General features: G+C 57.9%; 3 protein-coding genes and 1 long non-coding RNA gene across 20 annotated transcripts in view; 2 read left to right on the top strand and 2 right to left on the bottom strand.

The window, feature by feature from the left end:
* Nucleotides 1-4,868: 4,868 nt before the first annotated feature.
* Nucleotides 4,869-11,164, bottom strand: LOC136145828 (uncharacterized). The gene is made up of 3 exons (XR_010658859.1): nucleotides 10,987-11,164; nucleotides 5,365-5,517; nucleotides 4,869-4,981 (listed from the first exon to the last, which is right to left on the bottom strand). It is a non-coding gene; the product is annotated as an uncharacterized lncRNA (long non-coding RNA).
* OGFOD2 (2-oxoglutarate and iron dependent oxygenase domain containing 2) lies at nucleotides 4,975-9,398 on the top strand. 2 transcript variants are annotated; one of them, XM_065904506.1, is made up of 7 exons: nucleotides 4,975-5,497; nucleotides 5,919-5,975; nucleotides 6,708-6,821; nucleotides 6,912-7,011; nucleotides 7,684-7,811; nucleotides 8,065-8,322; nucleotides 8,396-9,398. In XM_065904506.1, exons 1-7 carry the CDS (start codon nucleotides 5,366-5,368, stop codon nucleotides 8,657-8,659), a joined length of 1,053 nt encoding a protein of 350 aa, XP_065760578.1. In that variant the 5' UTR covers nucleotides 4,975-5,365; the 3' UTR covers nucleotides 8,660-9,398. The 2 variants fall into 2 exon arrangements, with proteins under 2 accessions (XP_065760578.1, XP_065760579.1); XM_065904507.1 differs by lacking the exon at nucleotides 6,708-6,821 and having other exon boundaries at nucleotides 5,004-5,497.
* On the top strand, nucleotides 9,876-12,534 carry ARL6IP4 (ADP ribosylation factor like GTPase 6 interacting protein 4). Of its 2 annotated transcripts, none has more exons than XM_065904508.1 (6): nucleotides 9,876-10,242; nucleotides 10,599-10,772; nucleotides 11,180-11,488; nucleotides 11,576-11,693; nucleotides 12,090-12,159; nucleotides 12,249-12,534. In XM_065904508.1, the coding sequence occupies exons 2-6, from the start codon at nucleotides 10,610-10,612 to the stop codon at nucleotides 12,303-12,305; spliced, it is 717 nt and encodes a 238-aa protein (XP_065760580.1). In that variant the 5' UTR covers nucleotides 9,876-10,242; nucleotides 10,599-10,609; the 3' UTR covers nucleotides 12,306-12,534. The 2 variants fall into 2 exon arrangements, with proteins under 2 accessions (XP_065760580.1, XP_065760581.1); XM_065904509.1 differs by having other exon boundaries at nucleotides 9,930-10,242; nucleotides 11,204-11,488.
* A 579-nt stretch (nucleotides 12,535-13,113) lies between these two features.
* The window catches only part of PITPNM2 (phosphatidylinositol transfer protein membrane associated 2), a 157,242-nt gene continuing 144,670 nt past the window's right edge, over nucleotides 13,114-25,685 (bottom strand). For 10 of the 15 annotated variants that reach the window (XM_065903847.1, XM_065903852.1, XM_065903849.1 and 7 more), the window contains 13 exons: nucleotides 24,061-24,239; nucleotides 22,369-22,539; nucleotides 21,676-21,825; nucleotides 20,463-20,627; nucleotides 19,655-19,786; nucleotides 18,651-18,799; nucleotides 18,202-18,318; nucleotides 17,759-17,875; nucleotides 17,481-17,629; nucleotides 17,239-17,388; nucleotides 16,665-16,848; nucleotides 16,455-16,583; nucleotides 13,114-16,110 (listed from right to left, as the gene is read on the bottom strand). In XM_065903847.1, coding sequence (XP_065759919.1) covers nucleotides 15,784-16,110; nucleotides 16,455-16,583; nucleotides 16,665-16,848; nucleotides 17,239-17,388; nucleotides 17,481-17,629; nucleotides 17,759-17,875; nucleotides 18,202-18,318; nucleotides 18,651-18,799; nucleotides 19,655-19,786; nucleotides 20,463-20,627; nucleotides 21,676-21,825; nucleotides 22,369-22,539; nucleotides 24,061-24,239 — 2,119 coding nt within the window. In that variant the 3' untranslated portion in view covers nucleotides 13,114-15,783. Of the gene's footprint in view, nucleotides 16,111-16,454; nucleotides 16,584-16,664; nucleotides 16,849-17,238; nucleotides 17,389-17,480; nucleotides 17,630-17,758; nucleotides 17,876-18,201; nucleotides 18,319-18,650; nucleotides 18,800-19,654; nucleotides 19,787-20,462; nucleotides 20,628-21,675; nucleotides 21,826-22,368; nucleotides 22,540-24,060; nucleotides 24,240-25,685 lie in introns of those variants that run through there. The other 5 variants (XM_065903857.1, XM_065903859.1, XM_065903858.1 and 2 more) reach the window with 5 other exon arrangements.

A 25,685-nucleotide genomic window follows, 5' to 3' on the forward strand; every position in this document is an offset into this window, starting at 1 on the left:
AACTACAGTAGCCCCTGCTCGCCACAACTAGAAAAAGCCTGAACAGCAACCTAGCGCAGCCAAGAAAATAAATAAAAAATTTAAAATAATAGTAATTCTAAAAAAGAGAGGGAGAGGGGATGAGCGAACGGGCCAGAGCATAGAGCATTTTTAGGGGATTGAAGCTATTCCATATGACACCATACAGTGGATATGTGGCCCTATACATTGTCAAAAAGAGACATAGAATATGCAACTCCAAGAGGGAACCCTAATGTAAATGAAGTACTTTGGGTGGTAATGACAGGCCAATGTGACAATCGATTGTAACAAATGTACCACCCGGTGTGGGATGTTGATGGTGGGGGAGAGGCTCTGTGTGGGAGACAGCAGGGAACGCATGGTAAATCTCTATACTTTCCACTCTATTTTGCTGTGAACCTAAAACTGCTCTGGAGAAATAAAGTGTATTAAAAAATGGTTAAGAAGCCAATTGTACATTATGTATATTTTAACCACAATAAAAACTGTTCATTATAGCTTCATCCATGACATCCCCAAACTGGAAACAATGCAAATGCCCATCAGCTGTAGGGAGGTACAATGAATGGTGGAGGAAGGCACCTAGTGGAATACTATGCAGCCACAAAAACCCCGATAAGCTGCTGCTACATGTAACACTGATGAATCTTAAGGTCATAATGCTGGGGGTGGGGGAGAGATAAATTAGGAGTTTGGGATTAGCAGATGTAAACTACTATATAAAAAACAGATCAACAACAAGATCCTATTGTATAGCACAGGGAACTAAAGTCAACATCCTATAATAAACTATAGTGGGAAAGAACTATGAAAAAGAATATGCATATATGTATAACTGAATCACTTGTCTACATCAGAAGCAAGCTAACAACACTGTAAATACACTACACTTCAATTTAAAAAAATTATGCTGAGTGAAAGATGAGGTATACCAAACAGCACATACTACATGATTTTATCTGTATTGAATTCAAGAACAGGTAAGACTGATCTTTGCTCTTAGAAGTCAGAGTAGTGACTGCCCTAGGGATGGCCAGTCACTGATGGGGGACATGTGGTGGTGGTGGGGGGGGTTGGGATGTTCTGTTTTGGGATCTGAGTGCTGGTTACATGGGTGTGTCTAGTTTGTGAAAATTCACCAAACTGTACACTTAATGATTTGTGCCCTTTTGTACATGTGTGCTGGCAGTTCAAATGAATATGTATAGACACATATCTATACATGCATACTATATATATATATATATACATATACATACACGTGCACATACACATCACTCTCGAATCCAAAGGATGGGTGTTCTCCTTTTTTTGGCCATGCTGCGAGGCTTGTGGCATTTTAGTTCCCTGACCAGAGGTTGAACCCTGTGAGAGTGCAGAGTCCTAACCACTAGACCACCAGAGAATTCCCCAGTTGGATGTTCTAATTCTGCTTCTGCATCCACCTGGTTTATGTCCCTACGCAGGACCCTGAACCTCACTGAGCCTCTGTTTCCTCATCTGTAAGATGGGGATAGCGGCTTCCCTGGTGGCTCAGTAGTAAAGAATCCACCGGCCAATGCAGGAGACCGGGGTTCAATCCATGGGTCAGGAAGATCCCCTGGAGAAGGAAATGGCAACTCACTCCAGTCTTCTTGCCTGGAAATCCCAAGGACAGAGGAGCCTGGCAGGTTACAGTTCATGGGGTCACAAAAGAGCTGGACATGACTGAGTGACTAAACAACAACAAAATTAAGGATAATAATATCTCACAAGGTTGACAGAAGTCCAAGTGAGTGCTGGCTGTGAGCACAGTGATTCGGTGCTTACTGTTATTATTCTGGCTGTGGTTCCCTCTGGTGACGGAGCCCAGGTTGGGGCAGAGTGGGGTTGGGGATGCCGTTTCCAGGGCAGCGGTGGGGCATGGGGAGGGCCAGTCTCAGCTGAGACTCATCTTGCAAAAACAGCCATAAAAGGAGCACCCTAACAAGTGAGCTGGCCGGGGTTGGGTGCTGCACATACTAGCCTGCGTGGTGGCTGCCTGGGCAGCTGGTCTGCCCTGGGCCTGGCGAGCCTGGAGGGGGAGAAGAAGGTGCTGAGAAGGGGAATGAATGAAGACCTGGGGAAATAGATCCTCTCCTGGAGAGCAGGGCCCTTCACTATCGCTGGGCAATCAAGATGGCTGTAAAACTTTAATCATCTGCTCAGGCCCCACAGCTCTGGGCTGGGGAGTGGGGTCCTTGAGGGGCAAGCAGGTCCCTGACAGTCATTCTCCTACCTGGGGAAGACTGGTAGTTTTGGGAGTCCCAGGTCTGGGCCCCAGAATCTCCGAGGTGCAAAGACCTGGCTTTCATGCCCAAGAAGGCACCTTTAGGAAGGAACCCTGCCAGACCGCACCACATATGAGCTGTGTGACCTCACATGGGTCATTCAACCTCTCTGAACCTCATCTTCCACATCTGTCAGATGGGGATAGCTCCTACCTCACAGGGTTTGTTGTGAGGACTAAACAGCTTCCCTTTGTATAGAATAAAATCCAAAATGTTGCCAGTGGCCCAAAGATTTGGTCCCAAATACAACCCTGGCCCTGTTCTCTATGACCCACCCTCTTGTAGGTTTTTTGCTGTTCTGCAAGCACTCCAAGCTCAGCCCACTGCAGGGCTTTTGGGCTTACTGGGTTTATTAATACAAGTGTGTGACTGTGACTGTAATGTGGAATATTGCATGCATATAAAGGAGGGAGTGTTGAGGGTGTGAGCACATATGTGATTTTGTGTGAATGTGTGTTAGCATGTAAGGCTGTGTTTGAGTGTGTGCAAGAGTGTGTGTGACTGTGGATGTGAGTGTGAATGTGTGAGCCTGCGTGTACACAAGGGGAAAGGAAAGCAAAGTCATCAAGAAAATGCCAACAAAGGGTTTCCCTGGCAGTCCTGGTGTTAGGTCTCCACGCTTCCACTGCAGGGAGCGTGGGTTCGATCCCTGGTCAGGAACTGAGATCCTACAAGCTACACGGTATGGTCAAAATATTCATATTGTGGTGAACAGGGAACTCAAAGGGAAGACTGTTGGGTTCAATTCCCATATATACATGTCCCTTACTGGGGAATGACATGGAGCAGGTCACTGCACCTCTCTGGGCCTCAGTTTCCCCATGTGTGCATGTGTGTTTAGTTGCTCAGTCGTGTTCGACTCTCTGTGACCCCATGGACTGTAGCCCACCAGGCTCCTCTATTCATGGGATTCTCCAGGCAAGAATACTGGGGTGGCCAGCCATTCCCTTCTCCAGGGCATCTTCCTGACCCAGGGATCGAACCTGGGTCTCCTGAATTGTAGGTGGATTCTTTACTACATGAGCCACCAGGGAAGCGCCATGCCCCTCTGTAACATGGTGATATAATAGTACCCAGCTCAAAGGTTTGCTGTAGGGATGAAAGGAGTTAAGGTGAGTGGTAGTAGATGTGTTAGCTCAGGTCTGGTCGAGGTGGGGCTCAGGCAACAGTTGTCATCCATAGTTACTGTTTATCTGGGGAGTCTTAAAGCCCCAGAGTCTTCCTCCCCACCTCCATACCAGCTTCATGCTGAACCTTGGAGGGAACTCTAGTGCAGGAAGAAGTTATACGCATCAAGACTTCCTCCCCAGGTGTGCATCTTCGTTCTGCCAGCTCAGCAACATGACTGCCAGCCCAGTTTCTTCTCGGGGCTTTGCAGATTGGAACCTTGGGGGTGCATGGTGAACCATAATGGGGTTCCCAAGACAGAGTTAACAAGCAAAATGCTGTGCTGGATGAAGCACAAGCTAGAATCAAGACTGCCGGGAGAAACATCAACCTCAGATATGCAGATGACACCACCCTTATGGCAGAAAGTGAAGAACTAAAGAGCCTCTTAATGAAAGTGAAAGAGGAGAGTGAAAAAGTTGGCTTAAAACTCAACTTTCAGAAAACTAAGATCATGACATCCAGTCCCATCACGTCATGGCAAAGAGATGGAGAAACAATGGCAACAGTGACAGAGTTTATTTTGCGGGGCTTCAAAATCACTGCAGATGGTGAGTGCAGCCATGAAATTAAAAGATGCTTGCTCCTTGGATGAAAAGCTATGACCAACCTAGACAGCATATTAAAAAGCAGAGACATTACTTTGCCAACAAAGGTCCATCTAATCAAAGCTATGGTTTTTCCAGTAGTCACATATGGATGTGAGAGGTGGACTAAAAAGAAAGCTGAGCGCCTTAGAAATTATGTTTTTGAACTGTGGTATTGGAGTAGACTCTTGAGAGTCCCTTGGAGAGCAAGGAGATCCAACCAGTCCATCCTAAAGGAAATCAGTCCCGAATATTCATTGGAAGGACTGATGCTGAAGCTGAAACTCCAATACTTTGGCCACCTGATGCGAAGAACTGACTCACTGGAAAAGACCCTGATGCTGGAAAAGATAAGACGAGAGGAGAAAGGGACGACAGAGGATGAGATGGTTGGATGGCATCACTGACTGGGAGGACATGAGTTTGAACAAGCTCCTGGAGTTGGTGATGGACAGGGAAGCCTGGCGTGCTGCTGTCCATGGGGTCGCAAAGAGTCAGACGGGACTGAGAGACTGAACTGGAGTGAACTGAAGACAGAGTTGCGTGTACTGTGATTGGGTCTCCGCGGGCACGCTCTATCAAACAGAAACATACTCATCTCACACTTGGCTGTGCAGAACTTGAACCTGCTTGCGCGTTTATTTCCCTCCTCACACCTGAATCCGGGAGGAGAGCCACCGGAAGTCTCGCCGGTCGGAGCCCTCTCTTGGAGACACCCTCTGGGGCACTCTGCGGCGAACCCTAATAGATAGTGGCGTAGGCTTCGGGAGCGCGGGCAGGGACCGGGATGAATGCTAAACCCAAGCTCAGACGCACAAAACTGGAGCGCAGTTGGAACAAAATCGGACCCCAAGACTCCAACAGTCCTCGTGACGTCAGCTGGTCCTCTAAAAGCTCCTAGCAGGAAAAGAAAGCAGCGTGTTTAAGCCGAAGGTCTTGGAATTCCGAGTTCCTACTTCTCCACGTCCTGTGAAGGTGTGACTCAAGTTCACCTATCTATAAAGAGGGATGATTAATCCCCGCCTCGCGGATGGAGAAACTGTGAAGCAGCGGCCCATTAGGCTGGCGTGCTCTTAGGGGACGCTGTCAGTCTCTCTCCTGCCTGGGAGTATCTTTCTGCACCGCAGACCGTTTTCTGGGGCGGAGTCTTCGTTCTTTTATGCACTTGGGAATTTAGAACGGACCCTTGGCCGCTGGTTCCAAACCGCGCCCCTGCCCGACTGGGGGCGTACCCGGAGGTGTCCCTACGGTAGCCGGCGGGGCAGCGCGACGCTTCTCACGATGGGGACCGCGGCGGTTCCCCGGCGCTTCTGCCGCTGCGCTTGCTTTTGCTCAGAGAACTTGTACGTGGCGCGCTACGGACTTCACGTGCGCTTCCGGAGCGAACAGCAGCTGCGCCAGGACTACGAGCCCGTGAGTGGCTTCTATTGGCTCTGCGGGGAAACGAGAGAGAGCGGTGGTGGAGGAGGCACCTCAGTCCCCGGGGTCGTTTACTTTGGCTTTGGCGCGCTCAGATCGGACGAGAATGACTTAACCTCAGCTGCATCCCGTATTTTCCACCTCAAATGGCGATCATCGTATCGCTTTAGTGAGATTGTCGTGAGGGATCAATGAATGAACTGCATGTAAAGTGCTCAGGGCAGGGCCTGGCTGAGTCCTCTCTGTTATTAACAAGAGCCGCTGCTGTGTGCTGAACGTGCTTATCACATTTCATTTTTACGATGATCCTGTGATCGGATCATCTCCATTTCAAGGAGGAGAAGCTGAGGCTCAGAGACGTTAAGAGACTTGCCCCAGGTCACACTATCACGCTTACTGGTTTTTTTGCTCCCAGATCCTGCGCAGGCGAGGCTGTGTCAGCCCTAAAGACTTCCAGCAGCTGTTGGGAGAGGTAACACTCCCCACCCTCTACCGCCCCTTCTGCACCCAGCCCCGCCCTTCCTGTTTAGATTTGTGTCAGCAGCTTGAGGGGTCTCCCGGCCTCAGGTCTGCCAGTGTCAGATCCTGGAAGGGCTCCTTTGACCTCCCCTTACCTCCTTCCTGTCCCCACTTACCACAGCACCTGGGTGCTGGCACCAGGACAAGAGAAAGCAGGGAAAATGCCAAGTTATCTGCTTTGTGCCCGTTTAAGATGAGAAACTTGCACTCAAGGGGAGGAGTCACCTTACGGTTTCACAGCAGGTGCCACCAGGTGCCACCAAGCTCCTGACTCTTCATTCTCCCCACCCCCCTATCACCACTTCTGCCTGTCTCCCATGGGGAGGTGGTGTGAAGTGTTGAGAAGCTTCCTAGGACAGCCATCTTCAGCCTCTGGAACACAAGACTTAACCAGTACTCTGTTTCCCTTCCTTGGTTGGGCCCAGCTGATGAAGGTGCAGAGATGGGTCTCAATCCAGCCAAGCTGGTGCAGCCCTCAGTGGGATGGGCCCCGTTCTGGTAGGAATCCCCTTCAGCTAAGTTTAACACGTGCCATTTACCCTGGCAGAGTCAGGAACATAGGAAGACTGGGCTCCCAGCTCTGGCCTTGCCTTGAGTTTCCTGAGCCTCAGTTTCCTCATCTGTACGATGGCCTTGGGAGGGATGGGAGGCCCCATTCTGGTAACCAGGCCCTGTGTCACCCCAGCTTGAGCAGGAGGTGGAGCGGCGGCGGCGGCTGGGGCTGGAGTCGGCTGCCAGGAAAGCCCTCATTGCCAGCTCCTACCGCCCAGCTCGGCCAGAGGTCTACAACTTGCTGCAGGTACTTGGCAGGGGACAGGTTACTGGAAGGAGGTGGAGGCATCTGGGCCTGGGGGCTGTCTGCCCCATGGCTGGTGTGTTCTGCCCCCAGGAGGCCGCTTTGGCCCCTGAATTTCTGGCTGCAGCTGAATACAGCACATCGTCAGGCGCAGACCTTAAGGGCCTTCTCCAGCGGCTGGACACAGTGTCAGGTGAGGTCTTGGCCTGCCACCTGGCAGGACTGGAGATGGCAGACTGGGGTCCCTTCACCCACCATATCTGCCTCTAAAAGTCAAACCAGCAGGAGTGAGAAGAGGGGTGGGATGGAACTGTCAGGAGGAGGGCATCTGTATTCACTCACTTGCACACGCATCCACCACAGTGATCAGTAATTCAGTGCTATGCACCAGGCACAAGCCAGCCAGCATCCTCAAACTGGGGTGACTGAAGACGTTAATGAGGGGATGGTTGAGACAAGTGTGGGCTCAGCAAGGGATGTTGAGAGACCTGCCCCAGGGTTAGCAGTGGGGGTGGGAATGGGGAGCAGTTCCCATCCCAAGACCTGAAGGAGGGGGCAAGAGCAAAGTCTCCCGAACCTGCCAGGACCTGGAGCTGGGGGCGGGGGAAGGGTGGCTAGCCAGGATGCACATCTGAATTTGTGGGTCAGACCTCAGGGCAGGATCTAGGGATGGGTGGTGTGTGGGGGGGGGGGTGTCCAAGAATAGGGCACCCTTGCCGCACATGTTATGTCATTTAATCATCACAAGAGCCCTGAGAGGTGAGTACTCACGTCATCCCTATTCTACAGATGAGGAGACTGAGGATGGGGGAAGTGAAAAGGTTAGCTCCCACCTAACCAGCCGTCCCTCCATCTCCCTCCGCAGAGGAGAAACGAATTTACCGGTTGCCGGTATTCACAGCGCCCTTCTGCCAGGCCCTGCTGGAGGAGCTGGAGCACTTCGAGCAGTCAGACATGCCCAAGGGAAGACCCAACACCATGAACAACTATGGGGTGGGTGAGGCTCCACCCAGCCGGCACAAGGAGGCAGGGACGTCCGTGTGGGGAGACCTGTTCCCAGCGCAGACCTTCTCCAAGCCTTGGTCTCCCCATCTGTCAGATGAAATCAGGCAGTATTGTTATGAAGTTAAGCACATTGATGATGTCTGCACAGCGCTCAGCACTGTCCTTAGTGAGGGGCTCCCTCAGGGACCCAGGGACAGGCCCTACCCGCTTCCCTGCTAATTCTGGGCTCCCCCACCCCCAGGTGTTGCTGCATGAGCTGGGCCTGGATGAACCGCTGGTAACGCCGCTGCGGGAGCGCTTCCTCCAGCCGCTGATGGCACTGCTGTACCCAGACTGTGGTGGGGGCTGGCTGGACAGCCACCGGGCCTTTGTGGTCAAATACGCGCCCGGCCAGGACCGCGAGCTGGGCTGCCACTACGATAACGCCGAACTCACCCTCAATGTGTCCCTGGGCAAGGCCTTCACAGGGGGTGCCCTCTACTTCGGGGATCTCTTCCAGGTTGGTGTGTGTAACCCATGGGGCTGGGCTGGAGCCACCGCGAGTACCCAGGCCTGAGTCCCACTGTCCACAGGTGCCTTCGACCCTGGCCAAGCCCTTGGAGGTGGAGCATGTGGTGGGCCAGGGCCTCCTGCACCGGGGGGGCCAGCTGCACGGGGCCCGGCCCCTGGGCACTGGTGAGCGCTGGAACCTGGTCGTCTGGCTCCGGGCCTCAGCCGTGCGCAACCGCCTCTGCCCCATGTGCTGCCGCAAGCCCGACCTGGTGGACGATGAGGGCTTTGGCGACGGCTTCACCCGTGAGGAGCCCGCCACGGTGGATGTGTGTGCCCTGACTTGAGCTTGGCCAGGGCCAGTGTGGCGGGCAAGGACGGAAATAAACACCCTGCAGCCCTCAGCACTTCTTGCTTTGAGAGGACACACAGGCTTCCGGGTCATTCTTTCAGCAGACAGGCTGGCTTAGGTCAGGTTTTTAGACCAGAGCCTGAGACAGGAATTCCTGTGCAAGTGGTTTAAGGAGGGAGCACTCCAGGGAGGAGGAGCAGGACAGGGCAGGAAGGAGCTGGAGCAGGATGGTCTGACACAGCATCCAGCTTCAGCCCAATCCCCTGGGGCTCTCTGGAGCATGAACTGTAGCACAGTTTGCCCCCCAACAGCAGTTATTGGCTATGGGATGTTTCAGGGTATGGAGGGGGTGAGTAACTTCTTAAACATCCACCTCCAGGGCAGTGTGGCTCCCAGTGGCCAAGGGAATCTTCCAGAGCAGAGTCCAGGTGTGGGGTGTCAGCAGCAGACACCATGGCTAAGGTCGAGTGCACCTGTCTTCTAAGGGGATTTGGGTGGGTCACCAATAGCATCTTCTGGACGGTATGGAGGAGTTACTGCAGAGGAATTAAAAGCTGGGACATGGAGCCAGACTGCCTGGGTTCAAATTCTGATTCAGCCACTTCCAGTTGTGACTGTGGGTAAGCCACATGCCTCTCTCTCCCTTAGTCTTTTTTTTTCTGGAGAGTACCTATGTCCTATAGCTGTTTTGAGGATCAAATGACTTCCCATTTATAAAGCAATTTACAACAGTCTTCTGGGTTTGTTGCTGTCATTACTATCAAAGAGTTTGCAACTCAGTGGCCGCAAGACTGGATGAGGCATGCAGCTATGCTATGTTTGGGAGGGTTTTCCATGTTGAAATCTTGAGTTTGGGCTCCCCTGGGAAAGTGGGAAGATCTGGAAACATCCGGCCCCCGTCCACATTGCAGAAACCAGCGAGACCAGATTCAGCTGCCCCCACTCTTGAGGCCTGTGGTACAGTCTTACACGGGTCCCTACATACGTTGCTATGATCTTTCTGGCTTTTATGGATGTCTGGGTTTGTGATCTCTGTATTACTGAATGCAGACATCGGAAAGATCAAGGTTCTGGAGCTCACGGCCTGCAGGTGAAGTCATGTCCGCAGAAAATCCACAGTCGCCGCCTCCCCTGGGCTTCTCAGGGACTGGGGGTGCTGCGGGCCCGCCGAATAGGACAGAGATGGGAGAGGGCATAGCTGCGGCAAAGGGCCTGTGAGCTCTGGGACTGGCACCAGGCTGGAGAGCAGGTCTCTCCGGGAGCTCCGCCTAGAGGCGGAAGCCTGGAGCCCGGGCTCGCCTCTCTGGGAGGTGAGCGCGCCAGACTCGGTTTCTTGGGCTGCCCCACAGACGGAACCTGGGGCTTCAGAACTAAAGCCAGCAGCGCCTCGCTTCGCGGCCGGACAGCCTCCTAGTGCACTGCCCCGGGCCGGAAGTCACCCTGCCGTTGCTTCCTCGCCTCCTCACGCGAAGGCGTGGTGCAGGGTTGGCGGTCCCGTCGGATGGACAGTTGAGGGAGCGGAGCAGCCCCGGGGACTTTCTTTGAGGCGGCGAGGCCGCGGAGGGCACGGGGTGGAGGGTAGGAGCACGTGGGAAGGGGAGAGGAACGCACCTGGCAGCTGAGGAGCTCGGCCGTTCCTAGCGGCGCCTGAGCTGCGCGCGCAGCCGTGAAGCGTCCGCGCGGGGGCAGATCCTTAAAGGGGCCGCAGCGGAGGAGCCGGGAGTCCGCGGGGAACAGGATTGGGGGCGGGCGAGGATCGTACGGTTGCTCCTACTGTCCCTCAATAACGCTGCCCCGGATAGTGACGGGTGCCAGGCCCCAGAAAACCAGGCCGAGTCTCGTCGACTCGGCCAGAGTACAGCCTCCCTGGGAACCCATTCTGCGGGCCAGCCCCGAGATCGATCCTGGGTTTAAGCGCGCCTTCGTGTCTGCAGCTCGCGGCGCTATGGCTCACGTCGGCTCCCGCAAGCGCTCTAGGAGTCGCAGCCGTTCCCGGGGGCGAGGGTCGGAAAAGAAAAGGAAGAAGAGCAGTAAGGACGACCGGAGGAGCTGCTCGGCTTCGAGATCCCAAAGCCGCAAGGCCAGCACCACCTCCTCTGGGGTGGAGGGTGAGGACCAGAGGGAGTGGGAAAGGGATGAGGGGACATGAGGGAGGAAGTTGCAGGCAGTCAGGAGGGCTTCTCCAGACTGACTTTGGGAAAATCGCAGGGTGCACTATTCAGAGGGACACAAGAGTGTAGATCCTCGCTATCTGGATTGAAAGACGCTCAGAATCCAGGGGCTGGGCCAACCCATTGAATACGGAATGAAGCGAGCACTTACTCATATTTTTTGGTGTAGCTGGGTCTAAGATGTGGGGGCTGGCCACCTTGCTTCTGGGCAGACAGTGACTGCGGAGTCGAGAAAGTGCCTCTCCACAGCGTGCTGAAGCCCTGCCAGGAAGTAGTCAGCCTGAGCCTGCTACAGGCCAGAGCAAGGGGACGAAAGTTTACTTCTTCCCCTCCTGGCCTTCCAGCCTCACCTTCTCCCTGCATCACAGAGAGAAGCAAGCACAAGGCCCGGAGGAGACCACGATCCAGCTCCTCCTCCTCTTCTTCCAGTTCTTCTAGCTCCTCTTCCTCTTCGTCCTCCTCCTCTTCCTCCAGCGATGGCCGGAAGAAGCGGGGGAAGCACAAGGACAAGAAGAGGAAGAAGAAGAAGAAAAGGAAGAAGAAGCTGAAGAAGAGAGGCAAGGAGAAGGCCAAAATGCAGCAAACCGAGGCTCTGCCCGGACCCTCGCTGGACCAGTGGCACAGAGCGGCCAAGGAGGAAGAGGATGGCCCAGGTACTGTGCTGCCCACCCGGTGTGCAGGGCAGGGAGGCTCCCCTCCCTGAGGCCCCGCCACCACCTCCCTGCCATCTTACCTTCCAGTCCTGACGGACGAGCAGAAGTCCCGCATCCAGGCCATGAAGCCCATGACCAAGGAGGAGTGGGATGCCCGGCAGAGCGTCATCCGCAAGGTGGTGGATCCGGAGACAGGACGCACCAGGTGGGGCGTGCTGGCCCCAGACCGCATTCTCAGGAGGAGGGATGGGGCTGCTGCTGCTCTAAACAGGCTGAGGACCAGGGGAAATGTACCTTGTTGATGAGACTTCTCAGGCCATTGCTCCCTATTGGCTGGAGTAGGCGATTGCAGGGGCTGGAAAGGCCTTGAGGGAGGGTCTTCAAAGAGCCCCAGCTGGCCTGTCTGACAGCAGAGCTACCCTCTGCCCTCATCTCTGTGGCAAGGGAGGGAGGTCAGGAGGGAGGAGTGGGAGTGGCCGGCAGGGTGTGGCAGCCTGTTCAAGGTGGTGGTGGGGCCTGAGGCCTGGCACTCCCTGCCGGGTGCTTCTGGTTCTGGTGCTCTGGCCTCTCAGAGGCTCAGCCTGCCCACCCCCATCCCCAGGCTCATTAAGGGAGACGGCGAGGTCTTAGAGGAAATCGTCACCAAGGAACGACACAGAGAGATCAACAAGGTGGGTGTTGCCCCCTTACCCAGGCCCACCCCCAGCTCTTCTTCTGACCTGTCCCCCCCCCCCCGCCCCCCGTGTGCTTTCTTCCCCAGCAAGCCACCCGAGGGGACGGCCTGGCCTTCCAGATGCGAGCAGGGCTCCTGCCCTGAGCAACCCCCCCGCCCCCTGGCCAAGGCCTGCTACACACAGTGTTGGCACGACCTGGAGGCTGGCCTAGGGTGGGCAGCAGGGAGCCTGCTACGTGTTCTTTCTCCTGCAGACCAGCCTCTGGCCCAGCCTCCTCTCCAATGCAGGGAGTGGAGGTCGGGGTCACTGGCCGAGTCAGCTCCCCCATCTCCCGAAAGAGCGCACCTTCCCATTAAATGTTCCCTGGCTGGAGCCATCCTCTGTGTTGTTGCTTTTTGTGCTGAGGGGGAGGGAATGATGCAACCCGACTTCAGGGCAAAAATAAGGACTCTGGGAGCTTTGGGGGGCAGGGGGCACACCCCAGCCACTCTTGTGGTCCTCACCCTCAGGTCAGCCCGCCTGGACCAGAGCCCCACCCCACCCCAGCTGAATCCCAAACCCTCGGCTGTTAGGCTGAGTTCCTCAGGCCTGGAGGGAAGCTGCTGCCCTTGCTGTTATCTCTGCAGATAAGAGAGTCCTGCTGGCCTGGGAGGAGTCCTGGCCCAGCTCACAGGTTGTGTCTTCTGTGAGGCAGAGGCTGACAGCACTCCCTCCATCACTGGATTACTGTGAGGACAGACTGAGTTCATAGCCAGGAAGGGGCCAGAAGGAAGCCCAGCAGAGATAAGGCCCACGGGAGTGTGTTGGTATTATTGTGAACACAGCTGGCATTGTGTACTGGGAAGGACTGCCTTTACCCCCAAGGGCAGGCCGCACCCCCACCCGCCCCCACCCCCCGTGCTCTGGTGGCCGGCGCAGTACTGAGACGCAGAAGGAAGCCTTCCTGCTTCTTTAATCGGTGTAACAGGTGACACACAGTACACAGAGCACACTCGGGCCCGATGGAGCGGGGACAGCAGGGCGGGCGGGGGTACGTCAGGACACCGCTCACAGGCGGCCCAGACAGACAAGACAGACAGACGGGTTGAGACGTGAAGACTGCGACGTGGCAGGCGGGCAGGCAGGCAGTTCAGACCGAGCTGGGAAGGGGGCATGGGGTCTCTGCTGAATCCCTCTTTAGAAATCAAAGAGAAGGCAGGTGGTGGGGTCTGGGAGTGGTGGGCTGAGGCTCAGTCCTGGGGGTGGGGGGCTGGGACTAAGGCTTCTACTCTAACAGGCCTGGGGTGGGGTGGCAGTCAGCAAGGCCTGCCTCACCCTTTGGTTATGACTGGTCGGGCCTGAGCCCTGCAGCTCAGCACCCAATGCTGTAAACATTTTTGGTATTTTTAAAGGACTTTGTCCTCCCTCTCTTAGTTTCTGAAAAACTGGTGCTTCCTTAAGAGGAGAATGTGCCAAGAGGAATCTGAAGGGAGGCAGGAAGCCGACCTGGATATAGAAGAGAGACGTCCACGGGGAGGGTGGGCTGCCCACCTCACCATCTATGGCTGAGGGCCGCTGGGAGAGGCCCGGACTATTGCTGTTGTCCTTGGCATGGCTGGTGGCTGGGTAGGCAGGCGGGGAGCTCGGAGCCGTGGGGCAGCGGCCCGCTGGGAGAGGCCGAGCTCACTGCCCACCCAGCCTCCCGGGGCTGGCGGCCTCCAGGCCTTTATTGCAGGCGGGCCGAGACTCTTGCAGGTGCTCCTCCATCCGGATGGCTGCTCACCGAGGCGACAGGCGACAGGCGAGATGGGGTGAGGTGGGACCGACAGGAGGAGGCACTGGCCACAGGGCCCCTGGCTGTGATTGTCGGGCCGAGCGATTCCCGCTGGGAGCAGGGGTTAGATATTGCACTTTCACTGCAACATTTACATTAAAACTTGGTCCATAAAATAATCGTCGCTTTATACATAATGCCGGAAACAACAAAAAGTTACATCTTAAATATGAATAAATCCAGAGAGGTCCCATCCCTCCAGACATTTTTCTCTGCACAAAATAAATAGCTTTCACTCTGTACAGACCCACTTTTGCAGAACATTTACATGACCCTTTGGCTGTACATATCTACACACGGGAAAATGTTAACATCTGCGTCCCTCACCGTCCCAGCCCGCGAAGCCCCGAGGCCGTAACCAGGTTGGCAGCCGCTTCTCACAGAAGGGGCCTGGATGTTGGATGGCTGGCTGAGGCCTGGCAGGCTCCCCTGTCGTGAAGGGGGTGGAGGAGCAGCAGAGGGGCCGCCTGGAGCCGAGGCCACAGCTGAGATCGCGGTCAGTTCTGGGGAGGGAGGGCTGATGCTCAGACCCAGCGCACAGGACAGCGTGGTCCTTACCAGGTGGGAAATGTAGTCATGGCTGCCTGCCCTTAAGCTAACTAAGCGAGTTGTGGCTTCTTAGATTCGGCATCGAAACAGAATTGGCATTAAAAAAAAAACTAAGGGTGTGCCCCACTCACCCCGGAGTAGAAATTCTGTGGAATTAACGGGGCTCAGGTGAGGCAGAGAGGCCACACCCCGCTGCCTGGGCAGCGGACAGGGCCCTGGGACCCAGAACCAGGCTGGACTCCGTCACAGTGCTGGGTGTTTTCATGTGGAGGGGCTGCGTTTGGTACAGAAAGAGTTAAGAAAAGGAAGCAGCCAAGGATTGCTTGATTAAAAAAACCTCATAGAAATCAGATTGGAGAAGTAGAAAGGTGTAGAAACGCGGAGGGAGGGCCGAGGCGTGGAGCCTTGGCTGATGGCAGGCGAGGAGGAGAAGAGAAGGCCAGGCCTGTCCAGGCCCCGCAGCCCCAAGTGAGGCTTCTCAGGAGCCACTTGGCTTCACCAACTGACCTGGGAGCCTGAGCTGTGCCCAGGGCAGAGATGGCGCCAGGCCCGCGGCTGAACTGGGCTCCAAATGGGGCAGGTGGAAGAGGCTGGGGTCTAGGGCTGCCATAGGTTCATGGGCCAGGCAGAGCGGCAGAAATTATGATATGGCCTTTCTCTCCTATTTATACAAGGATTCTGCGCCCTGGAGCCTTCTGTGTGGCGGCAGGTCTTGGATGGGCAAACATTGAATTTTCATGCATGTCCATGAGTCTGTAGCCATAGGAGATGGTGATGAATCTCCACTCTCAAAAATCAGTGCAAAACCAGTGAGGTCAAACAGTTGAGTAACTCGAGTCAACAAGAAGCAGGCTGTCCCCCGTCGCAGCTGCTACCGAGTGGGAAGGGACCTGGGGGTCAGGGCGAGCAAGTGGATGGGAGGGGCCCAGGCCTGGCATCAGAATGCGGGGGTGGGGTGGGGGGTCAATGCAGGGCAAGCGTCCAGGAGCGCCTTCTGGCCAGTTCACGCTGGGGGTCCTGGTCCCTAGGTCTTCCCAGGGATGGTTGTCCTGCCAACTTCCACGACCAGCTGGAACCCCGCAGACCCTAAAGTGTGAGGCTGGGCTGGGAGGGCTGTGTCTGGCACAGCCCGTGTCCTCTGCCGGGCCCTGGGACGAGCTTTGCCCCAGTCGACCGTACGTGCCCAGGCCAGGCCTCCTGGCAGGGCGGGCCGCCCTGGCCTAGCACCATGGAGACCACAGCGCCTCACTCCCGGTGCCCTACTTGGGGCCCGCGGCTGCGCCGGGCTCTGGCCGGCTGGCCAAGGTGCGGCCCCAGCAGCCGGCCGCCACGCTCATGCTGCGCTGTCCCCGCTGCTCGCTGTCCGCCGGGCTCTGCGTCCGCTCATGCGGCCGGGGGCCGGGGCCGCTGGGCTGGGCCGAGATGGTGCGGAGCAGATGGTTCCGGGAGCGCAGGAAGTCGCCTTGGCCTGGCAGGCCGAAGCTGCCCTTGCGCAGCGCCATGCGGGTGGCCGCGTTGCGGGCCGGCCGCGCCCGGTGGTTGTACTTGAGCTGGGCCAGGTGGGCCGCGTAGCCGTCGGTGATGAACTGCGGGTGAGGGCAGCGGGGAGCACGGCTGTCAGGGGGCGGGGGTCCGGGGTGGCCCGGCAGTCGGGGGCGGGCCTCCCAGGGCGGCGCGGCAATTCAGGGGGCGGGGCGCACAGGGCTGTGCGGCAGTGGGGGGGGGGGTGCTCCCAGGGCGGTGCGGCAGTCGGGGGGCGGGGCTCCCAGGGCGGTGCAGCAATTCAGGGGGCGGGACGCCCAGGGCGGCGCGGCCGTCGGGGGGCGGGGCTCCGGGGTGGCCCAGCAGTCGGGGGGCGGGGCTCCCAGGGCGGTGCGGCAGTCGTGGGGTGGAGCTGCCCGCCTGCCCCGCCCACCTGAATGCCGCTCACCTGGCACTGCTGCTGCAGCTTCTTGGTCGGCCGGCCCACGATGTAGATCTGCATGGGGGACAGGCTGATGGAGCTGTAGACCGCCACGTCCTTGGTGGAGCCGTAGGCCGCGTGCACGCGAAGGTGCAGCTGTGAGCGAGACCGGTGTGGGCGCAGGCTCAGCCCTTCCGCCCCCACCCCCACCCCGCTCCCCTCCACCCGGGGACCCACCTCGGAGATGAGCAGCTTCAGGAAGTTGGCCTTGTGCCGCAGCGGGTCGTGCACCAGGCCGTCACAGAAGGACACCACGCCGTGGGGGAAGTTGTGCTGAGCCAACCATGCCACCACCCGCTGCTTCTGCATGTCAGGCCGGCCAGTCACGTAGATGATGAGGTAGCCCAGGTCCTGCCAGTGCCTGGGGGCGAGGGGCAGGCCTGGGTGTCCCACGGCTGCACTGTCCTCTCTCTGGGACTGCCTGGTCTCCTTGCCCAGCCAGCCCCACTAGTGGGCACAGGCTCCAACAGTAACAGCCTCAGCATGGTGCTCACTGCTTGGCTCTCACAATCCCCACTCCCACCCTCTGCAGCAGATGTAACTGGTCTTGTTAGGAAAAGCCCCACTTCCCAGGTGAGGGAACTGAGGCATCCACAGCAAGAGATCCCAGCTGGGAAGTGGTGCTGCTGGCCCCTCCAAGCCACAGGGTCCCTGCCCTCTGTCCCAGCTCTGGCACCCAAGACCATCCCCTCTCTGTCCAGCCCCCAGCTACCTGCCTTTGAGCCCACCCGCTGCCCTTGGGGGCACTCACCGCACCACGTCCACGGCCCCGGCCCGCACTTTGGGGTCGCTGCCCATGATGGACACGCTGGCAGCGAAGGAGCCGTCGATGCTGAAAACCACGAACTCCGTGCCCTTGGGCAGCACGGTGATGTAGCTGTCAGCAAACGTGTGGTCTCCCCTGGGAGGGGGTTGCTCATCAGAACCCACCAGGGCCCCTTCCTCCAGCCCCAGACCAGGTTGGCCCACCCACTCGTTCCTCCCAGCTCCTACCTGACCACCATCTTGATGGGGTAAACACCCACACCTAGGCGATGAGTCTCGGGGATGGTGTAGGAGACGCGCCCACTGCTGTTGGTCACCAGCGTGTCGAGGTACAGCCACTCACCCGAGGGCGGCTGCATCATGATGTGCACGTCCACCTGGAGCCAGGCAGGCCGGTCGATCGTGGGTAGCCATGCCCCTGACCTCCCCACCCCCCACTCTCCACCCCTCAGCCAGAGGGAGGCAGGGCGGGGTGGGGGGCTCCCGCAGGCTCCCCAGATCTTTACCTTCTCCCCGGTCAGGGTGACCATGTCCAGGGGCCCGTACATGAACCGGCCCGTCAGGACCTGCGGGCCATCCTCGTTGGCGACCGCATCATTGATCCGGTGGTTGGCTGTCACATTCTGGGGGGGCGTACAGGAGCAAGGTTGGGTCAGGGTGGGGGATGGGAGGGTGGCTGGGGTCTCCTGGGCTCAGCTCAAGCTTCCCAGGGGCCTGGGGGTTGAGCATGGGCACAAAGTCAGATGGCCCAGGGTTCAAGTCCAGCTCGGCCACTGACCTATGTGGCCTGTCTGTAAATGGGGGAACAGCTCTAACCTCAGACTGTGAGGATTAAGTAAGACAGCACACATCTCTGTGACTCACTTTCCTCATCTGTAAAATGGGGTTTTCTCAGGAGGATTCAATAGGACAATAGTCCTGGGGCCGGGGCACCCAGAGGATCCCTCACCCGAAGCTTCACATGGGTCCTCTTGCGCTGCCACTTCTCTCTCGGCTTCGAGGGGGTGAACACCGAGACCTCCTTGCCGTCCAGCTCCAAGATGCTGGAGTTGTCGTGCCTCATGACCTGCGAGGGGGTAGACGGGGGTCATGGGGCAGACTCAAGCCTGAGGCTTCCTGTTCTGCAGGGAGAGGCCAGTGGCCCTAGGGGCCCAACTAACCCTGTGAGGGTTTGGGGGGACAAACCCCACTACAGTCCACCCTCTGGCCCCCCCCCAGAATTCACATATGTCCCGTGAAGGTGTACATCTATTCACCCCATCTCCACGGCTTCCTCTGCTGTGACCAGAAAAGTGGAGTCCCCCACTGTCCTCATTTATGAAATGAGGCCGAGTCAGCAGTTGGGTCACTCAGGGACCTGAGAAGTGTTGGTGTTCCTGGTAGGGTGACTCTGGGTACCTGTCTCAGCAGGAAGGAGACCACATCCGTCGACTCCCAGTAGCTGGCGTGGAAGAGGTGGGGCAGGGCCACGGTGGGGAAGGCCGTCAGGGCGTCGGGGCAGTACAGGGCATAGTCGATCCTCTTCTGGCCCCACCACTTCGCAGCGACTGCCAAGAGGAGGGGACCGTGGCTGGGCTGGGCCCCCGAGGGTCACCTGGCCCCTCAGGCCTGGCTCTGCCCAAAGACGAAACCCTCCTCTGACCAGGGAGCAGGACCACCACCAAAGCGAGTCTCCTTCTCCCAGGCTTGGCGACAGGGGAGTGGAGGAGAAGGCACAGGAGTCCGGGACAGTAGCAAGCGGTCCAAGAGCCCCGGGGAGGGGGAGTGGGGCCGGTGGCTCGGCAGGCAGGTGTGGAGTTAGAGGGGGAGGGGAAGAGCCCAGTGTGGAGGCAGGACTCCCTGGCCCTGGTCAACCCCTTGTGGACCCCCGCCCTGGGCTTCATCACTGCCCTCTCCGGGCTTCCCCTGGACCCCTTGAATGCCTCCCCCGTCCCAGGCCTCAAGGCTGTGAAAGGCTTCCCAGAGCGGGAGTCTCAGTTCCTGGGCTCCAAGGCAGAGGCCTGATGCCCTCAGCCCCTGGCAGGCAGTGTGAAGTGAGGGTGTGTGCGAGTGAATCTCTCCCAAGGAGGAGATAGGGGGCCACCCCAGGTTGGCAAAGAGCCTCCCCAGTGGCTGGAGGCCGGAGGCGCACTGGTTCAGGGTCGGAGCTCTCTGCCTGCAGCCTGCCTGATAGGTGACCCTGGTTCTCACCCGGCCTCCGTCCAGCCCACCCCCCACTCCCAGCCCCCAGCTAACTGCAGCGGCTCCTGCCTCCTGCTTGGAAGTCAGGGTGCTCCCAGCCCAAGCTCCAGCTCCCTGGTTAGGTGTCAGTGGGGCCCCGGGGGTGAGATGTGTCTGGAAATGAGAGCGTGAGCCCAATTAGAGAAGCATGTGTGCGCATGGAGTCCTGTGATGCCCGGTACCTTCACTGATGTCCAAGTCAGGGAGGCGAGGGGCGCTCTCCCGCTTGCCCAGGGTGGAGGGGGCTGGGTGGGGGAGGGCAAGCAGGGACAGGCGCCTGACGCTGGGGGTGTGGCTGAGTGGAGCTGGGGCCTCTGAGGAGCAAGAACAACGGGAGGGGCTCAGCCATGCTAGGGCCGCCACGCCAGCTAGCCTTAGCCTAGACCCTCTGCTCTGACAGGCGGCTGGGGAGCCGGTCACGTGGCAGGGGGCCGGCAGGGGGTTGTTGGCCCCAGCAAGAGAGGGGATGGTCCAGACTCTGCTTCCAGCTGCTAAGAAGATGGAAGGAGCCAAGGAGCCCGGGGTGATCCACCCCCTGGGGTGGCAAGAGGGGGGCCGCGCACAGGAGACCTTGCTTCCCTGGCTCCCTTGGGCCACCCCTCCAGCTTCTCCAGAAATGGCTCCCAGCTTTCTCCGTCAAGGAACATCTGCCACACTGGGGCTAGGACCCCTACTCGCGGACCCATCCCCTGCAGTTGAGACGGCACCATGATCTCCTACCAGCTGAACTTGGCCTCCCATCCCAGGGCCACCCCTTTCAAACGCTCCTTCCTTCCAGAGTTCTCGATGGACACTGGGCCTGGATCACTCTTCACTGTGGGGCCATCCTGAGCATCATGAGGTGTTTAGCAGGTCTCTACCCACCAGATGCCAGTGGCACCCCCCACCCCAGTAGTCTCCAACTGTCCTCTGGGGGGCATAATGGCCCTGGTTGACAATGGCCGCGACAGGACAGAGCCCCCTGGCTCTGACGGGCGCTGCTGCACTCACTCTGGGCGATGCCGGATGCCGTGTAGCTCTCGGCCATGCCTGACACCTGGCTGGCGATGCTGATCTCGCTGGCCCGGCGGAAACCTCGGGTGCTGGGGGCTGAGCCGGGTGAGGAGGGGGCCGCGTGCTCTTGGAAGACCGTGTTGTGGGCCTGGAGTGCCTCTGCTGCAGGTGGACAGGGACCAGAGACCAGGGGTAAGGAGGCCTTGCCCAGTCCGGCCCCTGGGACCCCCGAGCAGGGGTGCCCAGTGTGTGCCAGGGCTGGGGTGGGCCAGAGCGGCAGCTGTGCCAGGCAAGGCCAACACCCCTCAGCTGCAGAGGAGTCGGGGACATCTGAGCACAACTGGCAGACAGGATGGGCCCATGCGTGCCAGGGCCTGCTGCTCAGGGTCGAGAGGGCAGGGCTCAGAGCTGAGGCAGAGAAGGGAGGGCTGGGGCAGGGCTGGACAGGCGGACTAATACAGACACAATGGGCAGGGAGGCAAGGCGGCCAGGCTCACGCCCCACCCCGGCCACCATTCCAGTCTCTTGGTCTAGTCTAGTCTTCTTGGCCTCTGGGGCCCCGTCTGGCCCGACCCACAGCCCACGGCAGCTGGGTTTGGGGGTGCTAGCGACAGAGGCCTGGGACAGCTTCCCAGGCATGTCCTAGGTAGAGGACTGAGCAAATGAGACAGCATGTCCCTCACACATGGGCCACACGAGCCAGCCCCGGGTGGGCATCTGGGGGAAAAGGAAGAGGACTGAGGGCTCCAGCCAGGCTCACCTAGGCCCGGGCTGAGGGCGGGCCAGAGGACCCACCTCTAGACAGGAACAGGAGGTGCCTGGACCTCCTCAGGGAGGGAGGGAGTGGGACGTTGCCGGGACCGAAGGTTTCTCATGGGGGGCAGGTGGGTCCCAGAGGGCCCGAGGCCTCACCCCAACCCCTGGCTGCCCCGCTGGTAGCCTCACAAGTGGGGAACAGAGCCCTTGGGCTGACACCTGTGCTGGGTGACACCGGGACAGCTGCTCTCCTCTCTGGGCTCCTTCTTTGCTTTGAGTCCCCTCCCCGCTCTGCCCAGTGCCAAGACCACTCCCAGGGACCTGTCCTGCCCGGTCTCTGCTCCTCGCCACAGTCCCCCAAACTCCGGGTGGCCGAGGAGTGGGTGGGGGGGTCCCTGAGGACCAGCGGTCAGCCAGCGAAGCAGACGCCACCATGAGCAGGGGGGTTACACACACTCAGCGCAGCCCGGGCTCGGGCGGGGCCCGTCTTGCGAGGTGAGCGCGGGCACGGGGATACTGGTTTCCAGGAAGCCGTCCCCGGGAGGGAGAGGGGCCAGGGGGCCGCCCTCCAAGACCAGCTCGGGGTTTCTCTGCACGGTCTCGACTGGAGGCAGACGGGGAGAGAACAGAGGACAAGAACAGACACTCGTGTGGACGCTCCGACGGACACAGGGCTCCTCAAGGACCAAGACAGGACAGGACTGGGACACACAGGGGGCAGGAGGGACGGGCGTTCCCGGGGAGGGACAGACCACGGGCAGCCCTTGTTCACGCGCCCTGTCTCCAGGCCAAGTGACCCGGAAGCTCCGGGCCAATCGCCTGCTATGGAGGACCTTCACAGGGCGGGACACAGGCCCAGACTCAGTCAGGGTCCCTTGGGTCCTCAGCCCTGCCTTGGTGGGGCAGCGGGAAGGGGAGCGGGGTCCCTGGCTCCGTGCTGTGTGTGGAGAGGTGGGAAGGGGGAGGCCTGTGAAGGTGTCTTACTCCTTCGGCCCTGGGGTGAGGCACCTGCGCCTACACCAGGTGTCCAGCCTCTAAAGGGTTCAGGGCAGGCCGCCCCCCGGATCCGGAGCACCCAAGGAGCCGGGGCAACTCCCACCCTCCCCCAGGGCCGGGGCCGGTAGAAGTGGGGCGCAGGTTCTCTCACCCAGCAGCGTGGAGCAGCCGTCCCCCAGCGGGTAGCGCTGGTAGCGGGGGATGCTGAAAGGCGGCAGGGCGTGGAATCGCCGCTCCAGCAGCGGCTCCAGGCGCGAGGCCGACGGGTCAGCGGGGTGGAAGAGGTTGTAGACTTGTTGGCAGGCGGGCCGCAGCTGGAAAACTGAGGGCGGGGCGGAGTCGCAGAGGCTGGAGTTAGCTCCGCCCTAAGGAGGCGGGGCCTAGAGCCGGCTAAGGTCCGGTGGGGGTGGGATGGGATTGGGGTTTTAAAAGAGACACTCAAAAGTGTGTCTCCATAGATTTGGGGTTCTGTTTGGGCCACTGTTCCTTTATTAACCAAATTTGTTTTAATTGAGAAAATTATGATAGTGGTAAAAAAAATTTTTTTTTTTGGTAGTACAGGGATATATACAATATAAGACATATAACGGAAAGCTCCTCTCCACCCCAGAGCACTAAGGTTAGAGCCCTACCTGCAAACCCTGGGGAGCCCCGAGCATGTGCGGCCGAGCAGGCTAGAGCCTGCTCATCCACTCTGAAAATGTTTCCAGGCTGTGCGCTTCCAAACATTTTGCAGCTGTTGGGAAGATGCCCTGGTGGTCTAGTGGTTAAGAATCTGCCTGCCGGTGCAGGGGACACAGGGTTTTTGAGCCCTCGTGTGGGAAGATCCCACATGCCACTGAGCAACTAAACCTGTGATTCCCAACTACTTAGCCCAAGGGCTGCAACTACTGAAACCGGAGCACCTAGAGCCCATGCTCTGCAACAAAAGCCTTCGCTTGCTGCAACTAGATAAAAGTGCGTGTGCAGCAATGAAGACCCAACACAACCCCTCCCCCAAAAAAACCTGCCCCCAAATAGGAATATAATCTACGCTTTTTGTACTTGACCTTTTTTTTTCATTTAACACACAAAATGTTGGGAGTCTTTCATATGACTATTTTCATTGAGCCCCTTTCTTTTGAATTGCACTGGGGCATTCCTTTGTATGGCTGTGCCAAAGTTGATTTAACCACAGCTTGCGTCCCATTTAGGTTGTTTCAGGTTTTCCATGATTACAGATGACGTTGCCCTGCCATCTATGTCTCCTGAATCTGTGCACTCATGTGGGTACACAGTGTCTTGCCCTTGGGCAGGTGTCTACAACCTCTCTGAGCCTCAGTTTCCCCCTGGGGGCCCTGCGTAGCTCTTGTAGGATGGGAGGGAGCCCACACTGGTTGATCCTGGGGGCACTGGGCAGGGACCGCTGCTCTGACGGCTTCTTAGCCGACGCTTTTCCACCTCCCTCTTTGTGTTGTCTTGAGGAGGAACCTGGAGCAGCATGGCTGCAGTCCCTCTGGGGCTGGGAGGCCACTGCATCAGGGAGCTTTCAGGGGTGCCTGGCTTATGGGAAACTGGGTCTGTCCTCATCTGATTCTGGGGCAGCTCCTTCCATCTCTGGACCTCAGCTCCCAGAGGTGCCTTGGAGATGAAATGAAACAGTGTGTTGGGAAATGGGGTTGGAGACTGAGCTGGGTTGAGGCTGGAACAAAGGAGAGCCATGGGCCCTTGGTGAGGCAGGGGGTGCAGAAAGGAGGCTGGTGCAGGAAGGGGCCTGGGATGTGGCCCTGGCCTTGTGACAGGGGTTCACTGAGATCCTCTGCTCAGCTCATGGACCCCTCCTCTCCCCTGCAGGGACTCTCACCATCCAGGGAGGGGATGACCGTCTTCCTCAAGGCAAGGACCAGCCCCAGGGGGCACCCGAAGAGGAAGAGGTCAGCGACCTCGAAGTCGAACTTGCCCACGGCCCCTGCGCCATCCAGCATGGTGGAGCTGCTCGAGCGGCGGGAGCTGGGCTCGTTCCTCAGCACACTGGCGTGGAGGCTGCAGGTACGGGGTGGGGTGGGGAGATGAGCGAGATCACACCACGGCCCTCCTCCGGGCCGGCCCGCCCTCGGCTTCCTGAAAGAGGCTCCTCAGGGGTCATCAGGCCCCAGCAAAGCTTGGGCCCTGTGCAGTCCTGAGAGTGCAGCTGTCCAGCACCTGCTGGGACACCTCTGGGGACAGCAGGGCCTGACCTCTCCAGGGAGCCCACTGCCTTTGGGACAGCCCTGGCTGGGACTGTGCTGTCCCCAGTCAGTCTGCCGGCTGACTCTGCCAATCCCGACTTCTTCCCCTGCCTCAGTTGGTCTGTTCCCTCTAACTCAAGAGGGCCCTAGTCGTGTACGAGATCACAGTTGCTTGAGTCATTTGAAGAGACGTGGATGGACCCAGAGACTATCATACAGAGTGATGTAAGTCAGAGAAACAAATATCATGTATCAAGGCATATATGTTGAATCTAGAAAAATGGTACAGATGAACTTGTTTGCAAAGCAGAAATAGACACACAGACGTAGAGAACAAACGCATAGACACCAAGGTGGGAAAGAGGAGGTGGAATGAATAGAGAGATTGGGATTGACATATATACACTATCAATACTATGCATAAAACAGATAGGGCTTCCCTGGTGGCTCAGATGGTAAAGAATCTGCCTGCAATGTGGGCGACCCAGGTTGGATCCCTGGGTCGGGAAGATCCCCTGGAGGAGGGAAAGGCAACCCGCTCCAGTATTCTTGTCTGGAGAATTCCATGGACAGAGGAGCTTTGTGGGTTACAGTCCATGGGGTCAAAAAGAGTCGTACATGGCAGGGTGACTAACACTTTCACTTACTTTTTTTCATAAAATAGATAACTAATGAAAACCTGCTGGATGGCACAGGGAACTCTACTCAGTGCTCTGTGGTGACTAAATGGGACGGAAATCCAAAAAAGAGGGGATATATGTATACGTATAGCTGATTCACTTGGCTGTATATAAGAAACACAACATTGTAAAGCAACTGTATCCCAATTAAAAATATATATATATATATGTGACTTCACTGGTAGCTCAGCTGGTAAAGAATCCGCCTGCAATACAGGAGACCCTGGTTTGATTTCTGGGTGGGGAAGATCCCCTGGAAAAGGGATGGGCTACCCACTCTAGTATTCTTGGGTTTCCCTCGTGGCTCAGATGGTAAAGAATCCCCCTGCAATGCGGGAGACCTAGCTTTGATCCCTATGTTGGGAAGATCCCCTGGAGGAGGGCATGGCTACCCACTCTAGTATTCTTGCCTGGAGAATCCCATGGCCAGAGGACCCTAGCGGGCTACAGTTCATGGGGTTGCAAAGAGTCTGACATGACTGAGCGACTAAGCACAGCATGACCATAAAAAAAAAAAAAAGCCCACAGTTGCACCCCACACCTTCTCTTGGCCGAAGAACCGTGGGCATGGCCTGGGGGTC

Source organism: Muntiacus reevesi, chromosome 13, assembly GCF_963930625.1.
Source record: "Muntiacus reevesi chromosome 13, mMunRee1.1, whole genome shotgun sequence".
Taxonomy (NCBI): domain Eukaryota; kingdom Metazoa; phylum Chordata; class Mammalia; order Artiodactyla; family Cervidae; genus Muntiacus; species Muntiacus reevesi.